We start from the raw sequence: 18,986 nt of genomic DNA, 5'->3' as shown, positions 1-18,986 counted from the left end.
TATGTCAACTTAAGATTAATGTACAGTTGATGAATCTCAAGATTAAATACAAACTTAGTCATCAATACCAGCTCTGAGAAATAGAGGTACGCGGACAACAGAAATTTAAGGATATTGTCGCTAGCCTTATTAGGTCTAAGACTTCAACAAAATTCTGTTTGAAGCTAAGAATTTGTATCAGTTGGCCATTTCTGTTGAAAGAAAAAGCTTGATTTTAGGCGTCAGCAAAACACTGCCGTCTGTTCCAAAAACAAAAGCCCCTTAGAGCCCCGGGACGGGAGTGGGGGACGGCCCTACGCGCAGGCAACAGCAGCACCGGCACTACGAAATGAGAAGAATAATAATTCAAGGGCGTGAAGCGAGTACTTCTAGCTGCTTCGCCTACTTCTTATTATGGCGGCTATGTTTTGGTGGAGAAAATGAACGAAAAGCGAGATGAGCCTGCTATTTTCAAATCGATTGATAGATAGCCTGATCTGTTCTGATAGATCGAAAGAGATAGAGAGGGAATCTCTCAAGAATAAGGGGTTTTCCCTGAGCCTGTCTGTGTTGAATACGCTTTTTCCGTGTAGAATAGAGATTCTCTCTAAGGTTGATAGAATATACGTTTTCTTTCTCTGATTAAAGGTTGTCCAAAGAGGACTAAGAGACAGATATTGTGCTTGCAAGCGTAGCGATGAAGTCGAACAGGGTTGGTAAATTCACCGGGTGACTCAAAAGCAGGCTCTTAAAGACCACTCATTCCAACTGCACGAACGTAAATCTTATCTATGTCACAGGTTTGATGATCGCTAATGCACACAAAACCAATCTCATAACTTTTTTTTGCACGCAGAAGGAAAGAGGAAACGAGCGAAACAAAATGGAGCGAGGGGAGGAAGGAAATGTAGAATCCAGTGGTTGAGCGACGAGCTTTTTAAATGAAACCCGAACTCCGATTGAATTTCTATCAGCGGTAAATAATGAGTTGTTCGATATCAAAGTTTTAGAGTTAAAAGCGAATCTTCAGGATCAACTTTTTAATCTCTTTCTCAATGAAGACCTGGGAATCAAAAAAATGAAAGGATAAGGGAGTCACAGCCCCCAACCAAGGGAGTGGTTAAGTTCACTATGTCCCCCTTTTTCCCGACATGCTATGGTGCCCCGGGGCTATTTGAGATAGTTGAAAAGGGGTGTAGCAATAGAAAGTTTTGAATCAATAATTCCTCAAAAATCATTGCTAGTACGTTTAATACCTTCTCTTTGGAAAGATTTTTCAGTATTTTCTTATGATGACCTGGTCGAGAGAGAACGATACATCGGTGTAAAAGATTTCCACAAACCACAAAAAAAGGAATTGCCTATAGAGAGCAAGTAGGCTTTAGACAAAAAGTGCCTCTTGTGCCCCTAGTAGGGAAAGCAGCTGAGATAGAGAGAGCAGCTCTCCCTTAAAGTCCTTTATAGATTTCTAGTCGGGAATAGAGTTGTGGCTTCCCCTTTTTCAGCCTGACATTACAAAGGTAGACTTCATCCACCGGACGCCCTGGCTTTCTTTTTAGCTTTCCAATTTTCGTTGCCCGAACACGATTGGTGCTAACCACACTAGGTGCTACCGTGGTAGCAAGAGAGGCCAGGCGGTGACAATTGAGAGGTTGCATCGCTCTCTCCAGGAGGTTGGCCACCTATCTTAGATCTTCCTATTTCCAAGAAGATCCCAGGCTCGATCTGGTTTAGTATCAAGGTGATTCTTTTTCTGTCAGGTTCTTTATTGCATTCCCTAAATAGGGTTCTTTTCACCTTTCCCTCAAAATACTTGTACGCTATCGGTCATTGAGGAATACTTAGGCTTAGATGCCAGGTTGTCGAGGACACGTCTGAAGAGGAGGCGGGGATCTTTCCCCATAGCTTTCTTTCTTTATTCTTTATCGTTTCGGAATTACCAGGGGAACTGCTTCCAAATAAATCAGTCCACCTGAAGCCCCTTCCTCCAGCGCTCTCACCTGATCCTGAGCAAGATGAAGAAAGTGAAACTAACCCTGAAACATCTAATCTTGATCATACAATTGCAGTTAGGAAAGGGGAAAAAGAGCTTGTACCTAACTCCCAGAGCAGCGGGAAGGTCGGAATCTAATGAATCTGTCTTTAGAGTGTAGCTCCGCACCTTACCCATCGTGTAATGACAGTGTGCCTTCACCCCATGATACGTCCATCCAAGTATTTTTGCCCTTACCCTTTCGGTCGAGCACAACCTCCCGAGCGCTAGGTAGGTGAGTCAACCTACGAGCACGGAAGAGCATGGAACTAGAGTTGTCACGATAGAAAAGATAAATAAATAAATTACTATAAGGAACCAACGATTCTCTCTTCTTAAACGCCCTATATCATATGACTTTCACTGCCCTTAGAGAAGAAGAGAAGAAAAGCCCTAGAGTAAGGGAAGGGAAGCCTCACAATAAGAGAGACAAGACTTAACATAAATGTAGCCACTGGAGCCATACTATAAAAAGGGAGAAATTAGCACTACTTGGTGAAATAGGTTCTTTTAGAATCAATTTCAAAGTATCTCCGGGGCACAGTTAACCATTCTCCTATGTGCCAATCGCTAGCGCATCCAGGGCCCCGACGCCCAGCTCAGCTGGAGAGGCCTCCTCCACCCTTTCTGACCTCTACCAACTGAGTGACGAATTGGATAACCCATCCAGTCCTCTATCGCATCAAATTGACGAATTCAGTACTTATTGCTTGCCAAAAATCCTACTTCTACAATTGGTAGGTCACCGGGTTATTCAATTAAGTCGTGTTTTCCGTGGTTTTCCCATGTTACAACTTCCGTACCAATTCGGGTTCCATTTCTTCTAAGATAGAATAAGAATAAGCAGAATTGCTTAAGTAAGATACCAATTAGTAGTGATTGAATTCCTTCTATGGTTCCACATGAGAAATCAGTACGAATATAACTTACATGAGCTAGAAGTCTTTTTACTTTCGTTTGGGCCATGGCGGCCAGTGCTCCTAAGAACATAGAAGCAACTTGCTTTATATCTCTCAATCTCCCCACTTGGCTGGAATTTCACTGTGTATACCCATTTACATTTAGATCCCACAGTCTTCTTTCCAGGAGGTAAATCAACAATCTCCCATGTCTCATTCTTCTCAAGGAGGAGGTAAGAGTCGGGTTAGGCGCTCTAGGAGTTCCCGTTCTCGCTTTTCTTGATCTTCCAAGCTTGAAGCTCGCCTGGCCTGCTTTGAGCCTTGTGCGCCCTGCAAGAGATTACCGGGGGTCTCGGTACCGAGGGGGCACGGGAACAAGAAACTCCAGTAAATAAAAGAAAGACAATATGAGTCCTCTCAATAGCCGAGGGCCCGTCTTTTCATGTCGAAGACACGGGTTCGATTCCAGTAAGGGATAGGTACTCATTCCCGTCACACGGGTCAGTGAAGGTGGAAGTCCAAAGCTTAATAAGGTGGAAGGAGAAGCCGAGGCAATCTTGAATTGCGTATAGAAACAAAACGAACCACTTTTATTCTCGGATCTTCACCCGGCTTAACCACTAAGAACCCCACTGCACAAGGAACATAAACATCGTCGTGGAGAGCAGCCTCTATATCGGCAACAATGAATAGGCTCCTTTTTATTTTCTTAATTGCTTTCCGTGTCCTTGAGTCCTCTCTATGCCTCTCATGTCCTTCTTTCCTTCGCTTGGGACTCACTAGCACACTCTTTGCTGCTTTCGTGCTTGATGGCTTCTGATGAACCAATGATGCTTACCAAGCCATCCTGGCTTTCACTCCTCCAGTTAGATTATTCTGTTTTGTCTCACCCAGGCGGCCTACCCGCTTTCCTTTCGTTCAGCTGCCCTCAACAGCGCTGATTTTTCGGAGGAATTTATAGCATCCATCTGCTAATGTGTAATGTGCTGCCTTGTAACAAATCACCAACTCAGGAGTCCTTGAAATAGGCCGTTTGTTATTGCTATAAGGAATGCTCGCCTTTATATGGCTTGGCTTCGCTATCGCTCGTAATGGTCGACAGTATTCCTGCCATACCAGAATTCCAATTATTTAGAGCTAGAAGCTTCGCCAGAAGCAAGCAAGATGAGGTCGCTCTGCTTCGTAGACAAAGCTCGCTCTGTACTTTACTTACGAGCTCGTGTAGTACTCACCCGTATCTCTAAAGGGGCTTATGCACTCCACTCGCTGTCTACTAAACGAGCGTTAGAGCGAGCGAGCGAAGCCCTCAATTTAGTGGCTTCCCTCACCCTCCTCTTTCATTTCCGCTTAAGCTTCCCCGGTTTGTGGGATTAATTGGTTGGATACCCGAGACCCATAATCTTTCCTAGGAACAGCTTCTAAGATGATAGGCATAAAGGCATGATTAGTTCCACAAATCTCACTGCATTGACCATAGTAAACTCTTTCTCGTTGTACCGAAATAGAGTTCTGATTTTTGGGCAATGTCTTTCTTTTCTTGAATTCAAAAATTCTCCACCTTTTCTCAGCTTGACACCTACTTTAGAACCATCATTTGGGAAATTACATCATATCTCTTCATGTGTAACAAACCAATATTTGTTTCATATCATGAAGTCATGAAGCATCGAAGCTTCGTGACGAAGCAGCTAAAATTTACGTCAGAACAAGGCTGACACATATATGATTTGATGCACGCTAAAGAATATCCAAAGTGATGAAGTGGAAGAATATAAGCATAACTCAAATTATTGCTTCCAAACCATTTAAGTTACAGGTTCCTTTTTAAGGTAGGCAATTACGCCATATACAACCTAAGAAAAAATTTCATACAATTCTTGTCTTTCATTTGAGCAAAGAAAAAGGCCTAGATATATCTTACTTCTCCTTATAAAGCCCAAGGTATATATTACATAGAGACAAAGGCATGCATGTACCATAATTCCAACTTTAAAAACTGATAAAACGAATTTGATATATTAAAAGGTAGATAAAAGAACAAAGTCATGGAAATACCATTAACACACCTTAACCTTGTTACCTATGAGAAGTAGGAAATGAAACTCGGATACAGCAAGAGAGCTAGGTTTGACACCTTCAACTCCTTCAGAGAATTTAGAGTAGTCTAGAAGAGCTTTGTTTTCCACAAAGTTTTCATCCCCGTTTGGCGAACTACACATGAGGTTTTCAACAATTGTAGAAAACATCAAAAAACAAAGTGATTTAAGTATAGAACTGTGGAGTTTAAAAAGGAAATTGAACGTAACCAAGATGTAAACAAATAGTTTTCTTTCTTGGCTTAAAACGAATAGTATATATTTTTTGATAAGGAAAAACGAATATTATATATTATAAGGACAGGAGATGAGAAAAAGGATTGCAACAAAGCAAAAAAGTAAAAGAATAAGCAACAGGGGTTAGATCAACCTATGTTGCACTCCAAATTTTAGGTCACCATGGTAGATTCCTGCTCCAGAAAGCCATGCGAAGTGTACAGCCCTCCTTTGCTTGATAAAAAAGTGCAGTTCACTGAAAAAAGAGAATTCGATTACTCAAACATCACTTGCAAATGAACAGATTTCCTTTTCTGCAAGTACTTGCAAATGAACAAATACATAAAAAGATAGCAACTCTAATATGGTGCAAGCTTAAAAGTGTCTTCACAGACGATGAAAGTTGTGACAGCTATAACCAATGATGACGATGGAACATTATTCGCTGTGAAGGAGAGTAAGTGTAAGTGCAGATGGAACACAGGTGAGAATATTTGTCAATCCATGCCAAGACAAAGTATCAAGCTCTTGACATATGTCTGATCAACCAAAAATTATTACCATTTCAAGAAAAAAAAATGCCTGATCAACCAAATCCAAACCCCTCCATATGCCTGATCAACCAAAAATTATTACCATTTCAAGAAAAAAATGCCTGATCAACCAAATCCAAACCCCTCCATAAATCACTTGCAATGTTCGGTCAATCATTCTCTTGAAGTGGCAAATATTTGAATGCAACGAGAAGGTATCTATTAAAACATGATTGTGCACCAAAATGTTTTTGATATATGAAGTCAGTTCTAGTATGAACAGTAAAATGAAGTTTTTGGAAGGCATAAAATGGTTCCCCGACTGAAAGGTGCCTCTTTTTCATTTTCCTCCCAGACTTCGCGACAATTTGTTCAACTGGTTGGCAAAATGCTTCACTTTGCACATGTTGAGAAGCCACAAACGTCTCTTCCTAAACTGTAGGCCCCTTTGATGGTGGCCGGATTCCTCACTTAGCACAACCGCGTGGAAGTGTTTATTTTCTTTCTTCTAATATCTTCTTTAGTGCCATGTAGAATTATGTGGTTCTAGATCATCTAAAAGCTTAAGTTAAAGACTTCCTTTCCTTGCAATTTTTGACAATATCATAAGTAAAGAACTTGCCTGTTAGGTATTTCACCAGGAAGTTCCATGAAATGAACTGTACGGTCCACATAGCTTGCAAAAACAGCCTACGCAAGCCACAATGCATCAATTCAATTGAAATTTATTAATCATTTTATGATCACAAAATGCCAATGAACTAGCAAAACTTTATTACAATAATAACAGGAAAGAGTCTCCAACAAACAGTATCTCAAATGAGAGTTAAGGCACAAAAGGTGTACAAAATGTTAACAATTTTCATCATTGGGCTGGTGTATATAGGCACTGATGGAGATAATATACTAGCCCAAGATATTACAGCCGATAAAGTATACAGGAAAAGCTGACAAAGGAATAGATCAACAGCTTTTGTACAAATTGATCCTGCAAAGTAGTTGGGAACAAATAAAACTAAGTCCTACATTGTGTTCAAAATTTCTTCAACAATAAACAAGATTCTATGTACTGATAAAGAAGGAAAAGGAAGACCACAAGTAAGTTAGTAAAGCGTACCAAGTTTAAGTGTTCAAAGAAGTCAAGGAAGCCAGCAACAGTAGCACAGTGTACCCAAGATAAAAGAGCCCAATAATTTCAAATTTCCAAACTAAAGAAGTACAATTCGTCAGTATGGATAGCTAGAATACTTGATACAGATTTCAAGGATGAACTCCCATACCAGTCAGAACTCCAATCACACATATAAGATATTCTACATAATAACTGTGAAAATTGCGCAGAAACATAGACAAACCCGAAACTTAATTAAGAAAGAAGCTATCTTGGGTATTTCGGCAGCAACACGCGCAGGTAAAGAGAAAGTGAAAAGAAAAGGAAGGAAGTAGCTTGTTAGATGTTGAGGGCAAGGAGCCAGTTAAGATGTGGAAATGATTACTGCTAGATACAAACTTACTTCAAGCGAGCCAATCCCTGTGAACGAATAAAGTCGAGTAGGTGTAACAGCCATCACATAAAATCTGGTACCATTGTGCACATTTGCTGTTTCCATCTACAAGGAGATGAAAGGAAAGCAGGCTTTCATTAACATCATCTCGGTATGAAATGGTAGGAAGTACATGATCAAATTAAGAAGGGAGTAAAAAGGAAACAGGTAAGCCAGTTGGAGGATGCTTTCTCCTTTTTGGAGGAAGAAGTTAAAGGAATGAAAATAAGGAAGAAAGAAACTACAAAGTACTGAACCTGCAAACCGGTGAAAGCCTCAGGTAGTTCTTTAAGTTCAAACAGTAACTTTACGTACTTCTCCATTTTATCCTTTACATCTACAGCCATCTCACAAAGTTGGCCATTGTCCGTGCCCATAATGATTTCTCTAGTTGAAGCTGAAACCATCATCCACAATTAAAAAGAAGAAAAGAAAACCACAACCATTCTGAAATTTCTGTAAATCGTCAAAATCTTGTACGAAAACACAAGGTGATACCATGATGACTACCTTCTGTTATATGCTGTCTATTCCAGGCAACAGCATTGACAACAAGACCTTTTAATTTGCTTAAAATTCGAGGCTTTGTCCATTTAGCATGAGTATAATATGTATCGGTACCACTACTGCCAATAACAGTGGCAATACAGTGACTCCCTCCAGGGTCAACGAAAACCTTATGAACAGATTGTTCCCCAGGCCTGCCAACAGAAAGATCTATATCTGCAAAAATAGTCAAAAACAGTTAACCTCTTTCCACTTGTAGATCTTATACAAGTAGTGGAAATAATATGCTTAGATATGTAGAGGTCCAACACTTAATCACAGTCAAGTTAGGTTTGGGTTTGCACAAACTTAGACGGTACATGTACTCTATGCAGAGCTGACCTCAAAAAAGAGTAGGCTCTGCATAAAAGACTCGATTTTGATAGAACTTTGTAACAACAAAACCATGCTTTTACCCTGTATCTTGAAGATTTGTGACGTTCATATCTGTAATTAGTCTTTCAGTTCCTTTTTGGGCTAAACATTCTCATATCCCAGAAGCTTTTACGTCTTAGCATAATGTTTATTTTTTTCTTTCTTTTTGGGTAAAGGTTTAGCATAGTGTTTCTTATGCTAGACTAGATTGGCTGAAACAGGGTAGCCTGGGATAATCCAGCATTGTAGTCTTATTGAGGAGTTCAAATAGCAGTGATAGTAAAACTGTTAGTTTACAGCATGTATATAGTGTAGTATTGTCCCACATTGGTAGAGGAGTAGTATGTCCTTGTATAGTATAGCTATAAATAAGGACCTCTTGTATTGTATTGTTCATCCAATATCAATAACATATTTTCTCCCGTGCCTTCTCACATGGTATCAGAGCAATTGTGAGAGACTTATCGCTGTGCATAAATTCCAGCGATTCCGGGAAAGAGAAATCGTTGTGCATAAATTCCAGCGATTCCGGGAAAGAGAAATCAGTACTTTTTTAAGGTTGTTTTCTATCTGCTTCATTTCTGTCAGTGTTGTACAAAATCCAACACTACCACAAGAGTCGTCACTGTCCGGCGACCAAACCCCAGTGAAAAGCTCCGGCAGCAGCCTCCCCACACGCCTCCACGCGCCACCAGAAGCTCACGCGCGTGAGCTCACGCGCCGGCGCGTACGACCACTTCCGGCCATTTTTTGAAAATCTTCCTTCAGAACAGTTGGGTCGCCTGGTAATTCCGATCCTACCCCTACTGTTTTCATTTCATTCCGACAACTTTGAGTTTTTTCCAACAGCTACAGTAGATTCCGGCAGCTACAGTATTTCAGTATTCTATTTCTGTGTTTCCGTACACTGTTTCAGTGGATTACAGTTGATTCTTTCTCTTATTTGGTAATAATTTGCAACAATGTCTTTGGGATTTGATGCTTTTGGGTCTAGAAACATGAGTTCTGGAAGCTCTAGTGCTATTATTACCTCGGAACCTTTAATGGGAGGTTCAAACTACTTAGCTTGGGCTTCATCTGTCGAGTTATGGTGTAGAGGTCAAGGTGTTCAAGATCATCTAATCAAACAGTCTAGCGAGATGAAAAGGCAATAGCACTTTGGGCAAAAAAATCGATGCTCAGTTATGTAACATCTTGTGGCGATCTATTGATTCCAAGTTGATGCCTTTGTTTCGTCCATTCCAGACATGTTATTTGGTTTGGGCAAAGGCACGCACCTTATACACTAATGACATATCTCGCTTTTATGATGTGATATCGCGGATGACAAACTTAAAGAAGCAGGAATTGGATATGTCTACTTACTTGGGTCAAGTACAGGCAGTCATGGAGGAATTTGAGAAGTTGATGCCAGTTTCTGCTAGTGTGGAAAAACAACAAGAGCAGCGACAGAAGATGTTTCTCGTTCTTACCCTCGCTGGACTTCCTAATGATCTTGATTCAGTACGCGACCAAATTTTGGCTAGTCTGTCTGTCCCGACAGTAGATGAATTATTCTCTCGATTACTTCGCCTTGCTGCAGCACCAAGTCCACCAGTGATCTCATCACAGATACTTGATTCCTCTGTTCTTGCATCCCAGACAATGGATGTTCGGGCATCTCAAACTATGGAGCATAGACGAGGAGGAGGTCGTTTTGGAAGATCTAGACACAAGTGTTCTTATTGTCACAAACTTGGACACACTCGTAAAATGTGTTATTCCTTACATGGTCGTCCCCCCAAAAATGCTTACATTGCTCAGACCGAGACTCCAGTTAACCAAAGATTTTCTTTATCTAAAGAAAAATATAATGAGCTCCTTCAGTATCGAGCAAGTAAGCAGACATCTCCACAAGTAGCCTCAGTTACTCAGACTGATACTTCTGTTACTGGTAATTCTTTTGCTTGTGTTTCCCAGTCTAGCACTCTTGGCCCATGGGTCATGGATTCCGGCGCTTCTGATCACATCTCTGGACCGCAGTACGGGACAAACAATTGGTACAGGACGTGAATCAGAAGGCCTTTACTACCTTAACTCACTCAGTCCTTCCACAACATGTCTAGTTACAGATCCTCCAGATCTAATCCACAGACGTTTAGGACATCCGAGTTTATCCAAACTTCAGAAGATGGTGCCTAGTTTATCTAGTTTGTCTACATTAGATTGTGAGTCGTGTCAACTTGGGAAACATACCCGAGCCTCCTTTTCGCGTAGTGTTGAGAGTCATGCAGAGACTGTCTTCTCCTTAGTTCATTCTGATATCTGGGGTCCTAGTAGAGTCAATTCATCCTTGGGATTTCGTTATTTTGTTAGTTTCATTAATGATTATTCAAGATGTACTTGACTTTTCTTAATGAAAGATCGTTCTGAGTTATTTTCTATATTCCAGAGCTTCTGTGCTGAAATCAAAAACCAATTTGGTGTTTCTATTCGCATTTTTCGCAGTGATAATGCCTTAGAATATTTATCTTCTCAATTTCAGCAGTTTATGACTTCTCAAGGAATTATTCATCAGACATCTTGTCCTTATACCCCTCAGCAAAATGGGGTTGTTGAGAGAAAAAATAGGCACCTTATTGAGACTGCTCGCACACTTCTAATTGAATCTCGTGTTCCGTTGCGTTTTTGGGGCGATGCAGTTCTCACAGCTTGTTATTTGATTAATCGGATGCCTTCATCTCCCATCAAGAATCAGATTCCGCATTCAGTATTGTTTCCCCAGTCACCCTTATACTCTCTTCCACCCCGTATTTTTGGGAGCATGTGTTTTGTTCATAACTTAGCCCCTGGGAAAGATAAGTTAGCTCCTCGTGCTCTCAAGTGTGTCTTCCTTGGTTATTCTCGTGTTCAGAAGGGGTATCGTTGTTATTCTCCAGATCTTCGTAGGTACCTTATGTCAGCTGACGTCACATTTTTTGAGTCTAAACCTTTTTTTACTTCTGCTGACTACCATGATATATCTGAGGTCTTACCTATACCGACCTTTGAGGAGTTTACTATAGCTCATCCTCCACCTTCGACCGCAGAGGTTTCGTCCATACCAACCGTTGAGGAGTCTAGTGTTGTTCCCCTAGTTCCCCAGCCACAGGAACACCACTCTTGACTTATCATCGTCGTTTGCGTCTTCCATCAGGCCCAACTGGTTCTCGTCCTGCACCTGACCCTGACCCTGCCCCTGCTGCGGACCCTGCTCCTAGTACACCGATTGCACTTCGGAAAGGTATACGGACCACACTTAACCCTAATCCTCATTATGTCGGTTTGAGTTATCATCGTCTGTCAACTCCCCATTATGCTTTTATATCTTCTTTGTCCTCAGTTTCTATCCCTAAGTCTACAGGTGAAGCGTTGTCTCATCTAGGATGGCGACAGGCTATGAGTGACGAGATGTCTGCTTTACATACAAGTGGTACTTGGGAGCTTGTTCCTTTCCCCTCAGGTAAATCTACTGTTGGTTGTCGTTGGGTTTATACAGTCAAAGTTGGTCCCGATGGACAGATTGATCGACTTAAGGCCCGTCTTGTTGCCAAAGGATATACTCAGATATTTGGGCTCGATTACAGTGATACCTTCGATATATAAAATCAGCTCCAGGCAAAGGGTTACTCTTTGAGGATCGAGGTCATGAGCAGATCATTGGATACTCAAATGTTGATTGGGCAGGATCACCTTCTGATAGACGTTCTATGTCTGGATATTGTATTTTAGTAGGAGGAAATTTGGTGTCCTAGAAGAGGAAGAAACAGAATGTAGTTGCTCGGTCTAGTGCAGAAGCAGAATATCGAGCAATGGCTATGGCAACATGTGAGCTAGTCTGGACCAAACAATTGCTCAAGGAGTTGAAATTTGGTGAAATCAGTCGGATGGAACTTGTGTGCGATAATCAAGTTGCCCTTCATATTGCATCAAATCCGGTGTTCCATGAGAGAACTAAACACATTGAGATTGATTGTCACTTCGTCAGAAAAAAGATACTTTCAGGAGAGATTGCTACAAAGTTTGTGAGGTCGAATGATCAACTTGCAGATATTTTCACCAAGTCTCTCGCTGGTCCTCGTATTGGTTATATATGTAACAAGCTCGGTACATATGATTTGTATGCACCGGCTTGAGGGGAGTGTTAGTTTACAGCATGTATATAGTGTAGTATTGTCCCACATTGGTAGAAGAGTAGTATGTCCTTGTATAGTATAGCTATAAATAAGGACCTCTTGTATTGTATTGTTCATCCAATATCAATAACATATTTTCTCTCGTGCCTTCTCACAAAAACCTCCAATAGCTCAACATTATTTGCTGATAAACTAACTTAAAAATTGAGATTTATAAATCTTCTGCTATGTGATCTCTGAAAATGTTTTCTTGAATCAAAAATTATATAATATTTTGACATCTGGTCTACAGTGTTATCAAAGGCGAAAAGCGCAAAAAACTGTAAGATCTGTTGAGGCTTTAAGCACAAAGGGCAAATAAATGGTGGGCTTTAATGAAGAAAGGCGCAAATGGAGAAAAACTACAAATACGCATGTGTAGTCCAAGACTAATATCTATAAGCATGAATACCAAATATATGGACAAAGAAATTGAAAAAAAAATTACGATAAAGTGAAATATCAATTATTTAGTGTCGCATCTTCAGGGTTACGCTAGGAAAAGTATGCCTTAGAGCCTTGATGACAACACCGAAGCGCCTACTAAGCGAGGCAAAGCGCTCAGCATGTTTTGAGCCACGCTTCAGGGCTTAAGCGAGCGCACCTTTGATAACATTGGGTCTATCTAAAATAACTCTGGCATTTAAGCAAATGAAAATATTCTTAATATTTAGCTATAAGGTGGGTTGCGACAAGAAAAATTGTCCCTAATCAAAAAGAAAAGTTGGAAGTCGTACCATAAGAATCGCCCACTCCAAAGTCATGCCTGATTACCCAGCCTTTGCTAGTTCCCAGAACGATGACATCATTGCCAGTCGCCATGCATGTAATGGCTCCACGGCCTTTTGTGGCATATCTTTCAAGAAGATCTACAGAGAAAACCTGATGTCTTCTTTCCATTCTAGTAAGGAAATGACAGAAGCAAACCAAATAAAAGTTGGGTCAGACCACAGTATTCGGATCTTTAGTTATGAAAACTAAGCGCAACACTAAACTTTAGCTATTGAAAAAAAGGAATATCAAGATGATAAATCAACAACTTCATGGAACATGTAGAAGAACTTAAACTAAGGGGAGGGAAATATAGGTGCATGAGTATTCCAATCATACTTTAGTAGTCTTCATAGACTGGCTTTATGTCAAAGGGTGCAGGTTATGCTTAAAACAAGCTATATCAAAATTCCTTTTACAATTCTCGCCACAAGATATCCTTCATAAAAATTAACTAGTTTCCTTGAAATCAAATAATAAGATATTATCATTCAGAAGACCACTGATACCAAAGAGAAAACAAAGTTATACTGCCCCGTCACAAAAATAATGGCAGAGTACGGAGCATGAGGCAAATATAGCTAATTCTCTATATAAATTGGGACATTGATTGACTAGCAATTTTTCTTGGGGGGAGGGGGGGTTATAAATAAAGAAGTAATACGAATCACAACTTTTACAATTACAACTATTATAAAAAATGATATTGAAATTATCAATACAATCAAATGATTCTATCCAAGGGATCTTTCCCCCTTTCAGAATTGCATAGAATTTTTTTTTATTCGTCATTGATGAATTGAAAAAAATATTTGACTCCTGAAAAAGTAATCGTGCCAAACAAAGTAGGAGAGAATCATCAACAATAAGCATGTTTAGCTTTGGAATCACTCACATTTAACCGTTGCAAAATGGAAGTCCAAAAATTGTTTCAACTGGTCAAATCACCTTGAGATTCCAGTTCCACGATCATTCCATAAATTACTTTGGTCAACAAGTTGTGCTATAACTCCATAAAGACTGTGAAAGGCCTAAAATCAATTTATCGCCTTTGTACAAAACATTGCGACCTACATCACATTCCGAATTCTACTATAACAATTGTTTAAAAAAAGGGTAAATACTTTCTGCCTGAGCGGGATCAGTAAGAAAAGTGTTTTTTTTTTTACCTCAAGAATTTAATTCAGGAGACAAGTAGAGAAACTTACAACTCGACTTCGCCGGAAAAGATATCAGCAGATGAATTCACGGCAGAAAATATTGAGACGTGCGGAGACAGACCGACGGATTTTGAAGCTGGCCGGAAAATAGATGCCGGAGTAACTTAGATGTGAGTGTTAATAATCTGCAGTGTTTTCCTTCCAACTTGAAGGGAGTGTTGCCGGAAAATGTTGGGTAATCAAGCCACCGATGGAAATGGTTCGAAACAAACGAGTTCTACTTTGCTTTACTGGAAGAATTAATTAATACATGTAGGCTGCTTGGTAATTCAGCTAATACGTGTTATTTATGTTTTAGTAACTTTAATTGTGATTTTTTTGGTTAAAGAATTTGTTAAATAACTTATTTTTGATAGAATTAATTAATTAAAAATCTTAATATCTATATCTATCTATATATTATTAAAAGGTGAGAAAAAAATACTCTCCTTAAGCCAAGTGGCAGCCTAGAAAAAAATCATATGGCATAAGTAGTAAATAATTAGTTATTAATTATTATTTTTTAATTTAAATATCTATAAAATAATAAAATAATATATTTTATAATAAAAACAAAAATTAAAAAAAAAATGTTCATTCAAATTGGAGTGTAGTTTCAAGTTGGAATTTTTAAATTCTATTTCTATATATTATTAAAAGTGTATAAGTAGTTAATAATTAGTTATTAGTTATTATTTTTTAATTTAAATTTATATATTATTAAAAGGAGAGAAAAAGTACTTTCCTTAAGCTAAGTGTCAGCCTAGAAAAAAATCACATGGTATAAATAGTTAATAATTAGTTATTAGTTATTAGTTATTATTTTTAATTTAAATCTATATATTATTAAAAGGAGAGGAAAAACCCTTTCCTTAAGCTAAGTGACAGTCTATAAAAAAGTCACATGGCATAAGTAGTTAATAATTAGTTATTGGTTATTATTTTTTAATTTAAATATCTATAAAATAATAAAATAAAGTATTTTATAATAAAAAACGAAAATTAAAAAAAACTTCACATAAATTAAAACGGAGGAAGTATTTCTTATTCTCTGCGCAACGCACGAGTACGGATACTTGTAATCTATATATTAAGTGGTAGCCTAGAAAAAAGTCACATGGCATAAGTAATTAATAATTAGTTATTGTTATAAAATAAAATAAATTTAGTAAAACATGAACAAGACATTTTATAATAAAAACAAAAAAAAAATGTCCATTCAAATTGGAGAGTAATTTCAAGTTGGAGTTTTAAAATTATTTTAAAATAAAAAATCAAAATTAAAAAAATTGCCAATTTAAAATTTCTTTGTTTTTTTAATAATTTTTGCTTTTCTTTTTAAAAATAAAAAGCTTAGTTATTCAAAAAATATTATTGAGAATAATAGAATAAAATATAAAATATAATGAAGGCCACATGAAAAAATAAAATACTATATATTAGGTAATGTAATAGCAATAATTAAAAATTTAAAAACATTTAAAATTATAAATAGAAGGGAAAGATGATTTGAACTTGAGATTAGATTAAAATTATGGTAAAAATGCTCAAACTATGGATAGGACCGCAAAATTAAAGTTTTACTAGATAAGGAAAAATAATAATAGGATAACAAATTAAAATATTAAGAATACAAAATAAATGTCTCATGTAGATAATTTAGTAACGAAAATAAAAGTTAAACAGAGAAGTAGAGAGAGAATCTCTCCTTTCTCTCTAGTTTCCTTCTAAATTTTAAAAACACTAAAACTATCCTTCAATTCAATCACCTCTAACCTGGATATTGAACAAATCCCTCCAAAGCTGCCGGATAATTCATTAACTACTCAAACAATGGATGGTATTAATAGTCCAGCTACCCCAAACGACAAAATTTCCCAAACGTTCAAAGAAAAACTTTTGGGAAAAGATGACACAATTAATATCTCCACGGACCATTCATCTACCCTCCTGCTCCCAATGGACATTCAAGAATGGGAGCTAGACTCTCATCTGAATGAAAATCTCTCTCTCTCCGTCCCCATAACCTTGGAAGATAAACAAAGAATTTATCATCCATGGAAATATTCCCTAATAATAAAACTACAAGGCAGAAGAATCCTCCATCAAATATTGAAACAAAAAATCCAAGACTTATAGAAAATCAGTGAAAAATTTCCCCTCATCGACTTGGGCAATGACTACTTCATTGTCAAATTACAAAAGGAAGAGAATATGAACCTAATCCTACAAAAAGGTCCATGGTTCATCTATGGAAACTTTCTATCGATACAGAGGTGGCAACCTAATTTTGTTGCAACAGAAGCAAGACAAACCTACTCAGCGGTATGGGTTAGACTCCCTCAAGTGCCAACTGAATTCTATGATGGTAAAATGCTCCAGAAAATAGGAGGAGCAATAGAAAGGCTATTGAAGGTAGATGCTTGCACATCCTCTTCCCTGAGAGGGAGATATGCTATACTATGTATCGAATTAGTTATGGAAGAACCGGTGAAAAAATGTATCTACATTGGTACACATAAGCAACATATTCAATATGAAGCACACAACTTCCTTTGCAAAAAACATGTGGCAAGCTAGGCCATAAAACCACCTCTTGCACATTTATAAGATCATCAACAAATGACATGATCTCCACCGCAATGAACCATACATCAACATATAATCCTAACCCAATAATAGCACAAGAGGAAGGGTGGCACATAATTCCATTTACAAGGAGCAGGAAGTTCCCGAACACAAAATCAAATGAAGCAACCGGAAAGTTTCAAGACTCAGGTATTAATGTTAAGTTATTCAACGCATCGACATGTAAGTACATCGTAACCCAAAAATTAAAATATATTCCTAAAATTACTAACAGTTCTTTTAATAACAACCAAACCTCTGATCAATACCACAAACAATCCACAAATCAATCTGATAATAATCTCTTAAATACAAAAAATCGAGTCTCAGCTATCAACCTAGACTATCAGCAAATGGTTTTAGATAATACCACTATTGAAAGTAATCAAAAAACCACTAATTCTAGGTGCATGAACCGGGCACATAAGACAAAAGAGATCCAAAATAATCTTGCCTCACTAAAAGACAAAATAGCAAATACCCTAGTAACACCCCTTAATAAAATCTCTACCCCAATGAGAGGATATCTCTTTACAATCTACTAATAACCATGATGCCCTAAACACCTTGATTAATACAAATTACCAATCAAACTACAATTCTAATTTGCATGCGGACCTACACTCGTCCAACCAAAGCCATCCCTCAAGACAAATATCTTAAAACTCGGTACACGTGCCTAAGAATATGCATGCAAACCCCTCTATTAATCCTAACATGCTAAACCCCTCAAATGCCATGCAAATAGAGGTAATCATTCCCCCTACCTCTCCATCAAACCCCTTAAATCATCAACTCCAATTTCAAAACAATGCCAAGAATCCCTTTAAGTCATCAAAGGAGGAGATCCAGATTAATTCAAATACTAAGGAACCAATGTACACAAGCAATGAAAAATCTTCCTCCCTTTCCTCCCCAGTTCCTAAACCTTCTCATAATTTATGCTTACCCCCCCCCCCCCCATCCTCAAGATCACCATCCAACTTCTTGGATAAAGTTAGGGCTAATGGGGAGGGGTGTATCACTTCAACTCAACGTCAATGGGCAGGAAAGTATCATAGTGATCCAAAATCCTCAATTCCTAGCACAACTAGTATCCGAGGGTCTACACCTAGCAATGAGCAATTACACGAACCACATTTGGGTAAACAACATAATGCAACCACTAGCACCGGGAATGAACAACAATTTGATCCAAGCAATGCGTGCACAGTGGAATCTACCACCACACTACAACCAAAATCCATATCTACCTCAAAACATGGGGTTAGATCTTCCCTTTTTTCCTCCCCAAGAGATCACTGCTCTCAACCCAATCCTAATGATTTAGGATACACTTTTGAACAACATGTAACCACAAATTTCGGTGAACCTAGGACCAATGGACCAACAAGTTCCACAACCTCAAATGCCTCAAAATTTGGGAAACCCAATGGAGGAGGTAAAAGAAGAGGAAATCAACCTAGTGGGGGAATTTATGGTAGAATCCACAAACCTGGACGAAGTAAAAGTTTATCTATTCGAGGAGATGCGAGAGAAGAGGCTTATTCTAGCCTGTGCAACTTCACTGTTCAAGTACACCATGGACATGCGACCACCCCATGATACCACCTTGTCACGACCCAAAATCCAACTAGTGATGGCACCTAACCCAACCCGCTAGGTAAGCCAACTTTCAACTATCCAATTCCAATAATAATTATTTAAAGTAATTTAAGTGAATAAACATCTTAATCTTATACATCCCCCAAGAACTGGTAGTACAAATCATGAGCTTCTAAGAATAGAGTATACAAAGCGAAAATGAAATAAATACATAGTCTGTTTGAATAATACATAAACAAAGCTTTTATAAATCTAAGGCTACCCTGAACAAAAGGCAGCTACAACAGGAACGCAGGTACATCTTCAAGTCCCGCAACTATTGAGCACAACAACAACAGCAGCCAACATCTGCACGCAATGTGCAGAACTG

General features: G+C 38.4%; 1 protein-coding gene across 3 annotated transcripts in view; it reads right to left on the bottom strand.

The window, feature by feature from the left end:
* The window catches only part of LOC107829786 (vacuolar sorting protein 18), a 75,428-nt gene extending 60,765 nt beyond the window's left edge, over positions 1-14,663 (bottom strand). Inside the window, exons 1-9 of one of the 3 annotated variants that reach the window (XM_075248223.1) lie at positions 14,393-14,663; positions 14,080-14,254; positions 13,151-13,314; positions 7,810-8,022; positions 7,557-7,696; positions 7,270-7,365; positions 6,378-6,445; positions 5,377-5,478; positions 4,977-5,121 (exon numbers count right to left, since the gene is read on the bottom strand). In XM_075248223.1, the coding sequence (XP_075104324.1) occupies positions 4,977-5,121; positions 5,377-5,478; positions 6,378-6,445; positions 7,270-7,365; positions 7,557-7,696; positions 7,810-8,022; positions 13,151-13,313 (927 nt within the window). In that variant the 5' untranslated portion in view covers position 13,314; positions 14,080-14,254; positions 14,393-14,663. The remainder of the gene's footprint in view (positions 1-4,976; positions 5,122-5,376; positions 5,479-6,377; positions 6,446-7,269; positions 7,366-7,556; positions 7,697-7,809; positions 8,023-13,150; positions 13,315-14,079; positions 14,255-14,392) is intronic. The other 2 variants (XM_075248224.1, XM_075248225.1) reach the window with 2 other exon arrangements.
* Between the last annotated feature and the right edge of the window lie 4,323 nt (positions 14,664-18,986).

This window comes from Nicotiana tabacum, chromosome 24 (assembly GCF_000715075.1).
Source record: "Nicotiana tabacum cultivar K326 chromosome 24, ASM71507v2, whole genome shotgun sequence".
NCBI classification, from domain to species: Eukaryota; Viridiplantae; Streptophyta; class Magnoliopsida; order Solanales; family Solanaceae; genus Nicotiana; species Nicotiana tabacum.
The sequence above is the reverse complement of the archived record's forward strand: the minus strand, read 5'-3'. Positions and strand labels throughout refer to the sequence as shown.